Source organism: Oratosquilla oratoria, chromosome 13 (genome assembly GCF_046742065.1).
Source record: "Oratosquilla oratoria isolate Oo_2021 chromosome 13, ASM4674206v1, whole genome shotgun sequence".
Taxonomy (NCBI): Eukaryota; Metazoa; Arthropoda; class Malacostraca; order Stomatopoda; family Squillidae; genus Oratosquilla; species Oratosquilla oratoria.
Window position 1 is genome coordinate 62,228,836 of NC_134789.1, and position 5,823 is coordinate 62,234,658.

Genomic DNA, 5,823 nt, shown 5'->3' on the forward strand with positions numbered 1-5,823 from the left:
GCAGGGATGACCCGTCATCCAGGAGGTGCCAAGATAGGAGGGAGGGAGGAGGGTGGAGGGGAGTGGAATATATGGGAAATGAAATGGGTGGGAGTGATTTCTATGCCTTTTTCTTTTTGGCTACCCTCCGTGTAAGGGGGAAAAAGCCTTTGGTATATGTATGTATGTATATATATATATATATATATATATATATATATATGTATATATACATATATGTATACATATATGTATTTATATACATATATATATGTATATATATATATACATATATATACAGTCTATATATACACACACAAATATACATACATATATATATCTATGTATATATATATATATATATATATATATATATATATATATATATATATATACATCCATTGATCTAGCATTCTCCTCTTTTGTGTAGTCTTTCCTTTTTCTCATTCTTTCTCTCTTCCTCCCCTTACTCTCTCCTATATTTTCTTTCCCTTCCTTTCCTTCTTTACCTCTTTCTCTCTCCGTCTTTTGATATATTTCATTGCTACCTTTCTATTTCTCTTTGCATTTTATATCATCCTTTTACTATCTTATTTTTCTTTCTCCAATCCTTTCTTTCCTTCTTATTTTCTTCCTTCCTATTCATAACAGACAGTATTTGTATTTGGATACGTGTGTGTGCGTGGGTATACAAGTATTACTTTTGTGTAAGTTCTACATATTCTTTTGTTTTGAATGAAATTTCACTCAAAACAAAATATATTAAATGTAGACATCATTCCATGTTTAGTCGTGTACTGCTGGCGTAGAATGAGATGCATTGTAGAACAGAGCAACTTATGACCTTCAATTTGTATGATTTCGATTTGATATATAATCTGTGGACATCCCATTACGTCACATTGTTTATTTTTGGCATAAACACTCAAATCATCCTACCAGAAAACTATATAAGTCCCTGTTCACACTAGCGGTTTCAAACGCCGCGGTTCAATTACAGTGTAAGTCAACGGATACGTTCACACACAGCCGCGCAATTTTTCCTTGATTCTGTGGTACCACCACTGTTTCCGTGCGGTTCAAACCGCTAGTATGAACAGGGGCTTAGTTTCGTGTTTCAAAATACAAGTATAGATAATACTAAACAAAGAAATGTCCAGCTTTATATATGAATAGATGAAGTTTGATGCCCTCGAGAAAAGCAGTTAAGGAAGTAATTTGGTGCCGCTGAACGTTAAGGATGTATGAAAGGATTTTCAGTTAGCACTGATTATGCAATACGATTTGGCCTAACGTTTAGTATCGACTATTAATCATATTCTAAAATGACCGAAGCTGTCATATTCTATTTATGACAAGATAGATTATAACTATGAATTACTTTTATATCTTCAGTCATACGAAGCAAAACATAAAAGGTTTACTTTGTATATTATTTACTTACCAGCCGGACATACTTAGCAAGGGTCTTGAACATTACACCAACTAACGGTTTTCCTATCGCGACTGGTGTCCCGTTATACATTGTGGATGGACAGGATAAATTCGTCCTTACGGTTGGGAGCATTAAGAGATATATTTCCATGGAGTTCCTTTGTAGGCGTGGTTATGTAGAAAAAGAGAGAACATCTTCAAAGATATCTGTGAACGCACAATAATGTTCACTAATATCAACGGGTTTAAAAATCAAAAGAGTGTAACGACGTTTCCATTGACATCTGAATAACCAGTCCTGAATGTGGTTCAATCTAGCAAAACAAGAAAAAAACAAGTGTCCATGTGATGACAGTGGCATCTCAACAAGGATAACAAGTGTCTTCTGTTGTCGCCCCTCCTATATAAGAAGCAGGTACTTCGAGAAATGTCAGGTACAACGATCAACAAAGGCATCATGAAGGTTCTGGTAAGTCTGTATCTTAAATGTTACCTTCAAGTTCATATGATTCTTGAAGCTTGTGATATTTGATTAAATTTTTCACATGAATGAGATTTTTTAAAGTTAACGGTCTTGTGTGTTTGCAGGTACTTTTGCCCCTGGTGGCCTGCGCTAGTGCTCAGGTGATTCCTCTGGGAATCGCCCCGACTTTGGCCAAGACCACGGTGGAGACCAAGCAGTACGAGCCCGTCGAGGCCGCCGTGCCCGCCGACACCACCAAGATCGACCTGACCACCAAGGAGCACGAAGTCCTCACCTACGCACCCACACCCATCATCTCCCAAGGTTTTGTTGCACCTCAGGTGACTCTCAAGGCAGCCGGAGACCTCCCTCTGGCCTGGGGCGGCTACCCTTTCTTCCCCTTCATCGGCGCCCCCGCCGCCGCTGAGGCCTCCCGCAAGAAGCGCGAAGTCGAGGTTCCCCTGCCTTTCCTCCACGCCGTGCCCACCACCTCCAAGGTCAGCTACACCACCACCCACTTCGAGCCCCAGGAGGCCGCCACCCCTGCCGACACCGCCAAGATCGGTCAGGTGACCAAGGAGCACGAATACACCATCCCCTCCGTCAGGTACGTGCAGCCCACGGCCAAGATCCAGCCCATCACCTACAACGCCATGCCCATCGCCTCCCCCTTCCACTTTGGCTTCAACCCTATCGCCATCACTGCCTAAATGCGACAGAAGTCAAGAAATTGTATTAGAAGGGCAAATTTAGAAAATCTGAGCCTTTCTCTTGCCCAAAATATTTCTATTTATATCTAATTTTCATCTTGAATAACTGTATATCTTCAAAAATGATTTAAATGCTGAGAATAACCACTTTGAATTTAAATTTTGTTACCTCCACAAATGGCAATTTTCTTAACTCTACCCACTATAATGATGAGAACCTTTTATGATAATTATATTTAAAGACTTTACCATTAGTACCACAGCTTACCCTGAAGATATTCAACTGATCATAGTCAAATAATAAAAATATGGATTTTGAGACAAAACTAAAAATCTTCTGTCACTGATTTTCCTTTTTAGAAAACTTTTCCTCGACTTCTCTAAAATTTTCAATGATTGTGAATATCATGATTTTTACCGTGAAAAATGAAAATGAAGTAAAAACAGGTGCCCTTTTGAAAAATCTCCAAAACGGTATACTGTGGTACACCTATTACTGTGTCCTGCTGACAAATGTGGTTTAGGACAACAAGTTGCCAATTACAAGTGATTTTCAAAATTCTGTCCCTTTGTTGAGCATGTTTTATTCTAACAACCAACAGATGGTTTTATTTAGATGAAGAAAACCCGTCCGCAGCTAAATGGCTAGTGTCAACTGAGTCACCTCTACTCCTGACTGCCCCATATGTCTCCACAGGGTAAACCTCTCTTTGAATTCACCTTCTTTATGTAGTGCTGTTTGTACATGCATAATAAAATACTTGCACAAAGATAAGGCAAATATGTTGTTTCATAACCATTAAACCTCCTACTGTAACTATCTATTACATATTCAAAAGACTAAACAATATACAAAATAAAAGAGTAAGCCGTGCTCACATTACTAGGCTCAGCGAGCTCTACACCCATCCGTATCCGATAATAATTGCCTGTTGGCTTCTCGAATTTTGCTCAGTTTGGCCCCAGATTTAGAGCAGAGTTTCTTCAGATCTCAGCAAATAGGTCTTCGGTAATTTGCTTTGAAATGTTCCTCGACATCCCCAACAATTCTCTTAATATGCCTCTCCTTATCCCCTCTTAAGATAGCTATAGTTTGCAGTGTCAGAGTTGTCTATAGGCCCAGATCCCCAGCCAATCTAGCAGCATAATACATTCCTATATTTTCAAGTGTTTTACACAACACACCACTCCTCGACTTTGGAATGCTTTCCATTGCACTTCTCGGCAGACTTCATTGTTACATTTGAGGGTGTCCCTCCAGGGTGTCAAGCACTTTGGATTGATTGAGGACTGTTACCGCATAATTCTGGGTACACTCATCATCCCTGAGCAATATAAAATACTTGTTAATTACATATCGGGATCCTCCTGAAAGTGAAAGGCAGCCTGAGTGTTGTGATCACAAGTCTGTTGTCGGTCCTAAAGAACTCAGCGCTTTGGTAAACCAGCTCTGTAGGATTTCTTAACGAGGACTAACAGGTTTAAGACCGATATCCTTAAGTAAACCTCTGGCATTGCTGTACCAAGTCCATCGGTATGGTTCATACTTCATAGACTGGCGTTGCCAGAAGTGACATTAAAGTCAATCAAAATAAGTATGTTCCGTGGCGGGCACTAGTCGGCTATAGTACATCTCTTGGCATAGCACTCCTCATGAAGTTCATTTCGGGCTTTACTTGGTGTGCTTGTACCATGTCTACACCACCCTGACCGCCTATGCAGAAGGATTTGTGGGCTTGGTGGAGGCGGGTTGCAACCCCACCTGACCAGAAGCTCTATATAAATAGTTATAAGGATCCACCCTCCCATACCTCCATCCACACAAACCCCCCCAAAAAAGAGAGACTGAGCGATAGGTATATACCCTTAACCTAACATTCCAAGGGTAAACGGAAAAGTATACCCACCCACCACCATGGCACTGAGGGAAAACAACCATGGACTATGCGTTATCGTCTCAGGCGGTAGCTGCTTGGCTTAGCGCGTGCCTGAGTATAATGTTCAAGTAAGGCAGCTCGGCCGCTTTGCCTTTCCGGACCGGATGAGGTCACATGTCCTGACCTGAATCAAGGACCGAAAGGAAGTGTTGCAAGTCTTTAGGGGTGGGAGAGGGGACACATCAGAGACAACACATCAATAACATTATCAGTAATGTCAGTGATGTAGAAATATTGGCAAAAATTACAGTAATAATATTAAGACCATGATGATAGTATACATATGATTATTGTAATAATACAACAATAACAATAACAAATATGGCAACAAGTTTGAATGTTGGAAAAAGGGAAGGACAAAACGTCAACTGAAGAGCAATAAGCTGGATGATATGACGTGCGAATTGCTACTCTAGAAAGTTCTGCATATGAATAAAAAGGGTGTAGTTTAATTCTAATATATATGAAAGAAGGGACTATTCTAGGAGACTTGGGATTTACGTAAGTGATGGCATTATATCAAAGGAGTTTCCCGTTAGCCTGCTACTTGCTTTTGCTATTTCGTTTAAATAGAAACTACTTTGTTTATGATCTTTTGTTTATAAATTTCCAACTGTCAAATTACTTTTGCGTCATATAGTGAGAAGATGAGATACATTGTTGAATGTTCTTACCGAAGTCTTGAATGTTATAACTTAGGTTGTTTCTACTCAAACGAAGTAGCAAAAGGAAATAGCATGGTAGCCTAATGTATCGCCATCTTAAATTTGTAGGGGGTAATGCTAGTTTAGAGCACGTGCGAAACGATAAAAAGGTACTTGGATGAGGATTAAGGGGAGTTTAGATGTTTGAATGTAGTTTGCTGTGGGTTGCAATTGATAAATATCTTGCTAGAATTATTAGTGGCTGATCTTGTACATTGAATAAAGGAATAGATGGTATAGTAGTTTAGTTGAAGTATATATTTATAGAGGGACATGTGATGGCGTTTAAAAAAGTCTTATGACACTATGCGTCAAAATTTACTCACACATACTACGCATAGAGGAAGGGGCGGGGGGGTGGGGGGGGAGTTTGTGTGATTAAATTTTGACGCAGCCCGATGGGCTTTCTCCCCGTCCTCCCTTTATATGCAACGGGGGACGGAGAGGGGGGGTCGCCGATTAAATGAAGCGGCCTTGCTGTGGATGTACTGTGTCTTGCGACACTGCTTCTGACCCAGGGCGGTGGGCAGGGTTCAGGGATGACCCGTCATCCAGATGGTGCTCAGATGAGAGGAAGGGTGGGAGGGGTGTGGAGT

General features: G+C 40.4%; 1 protein-coding gene across 1 annotated transcript; it reads left to right on the plus strand.

Annotated features, from left to right (window-relative positions):
* The first annotated feature begins 1,840 nt into the window (after window positions 1–1,840).
* Window positions 1,841–2,586, plus strand: LOC143032258 (uncharacterized). Its single transcript, XM_076196730.1, has 2 exons — window positions 1,841–1,882; window positions 2,002–2,586. Exons 1-2 carry the CDS (start codon window positions 1,841–1,843, stop codon window positions 2,584–2,586), a joined length of 627 nt encoding a protein of 208 aa, XP_076052845.1.
* The last annotated feature ends 3,237 nt before the right edge of the window (window positions 2,587–5,823 follow it).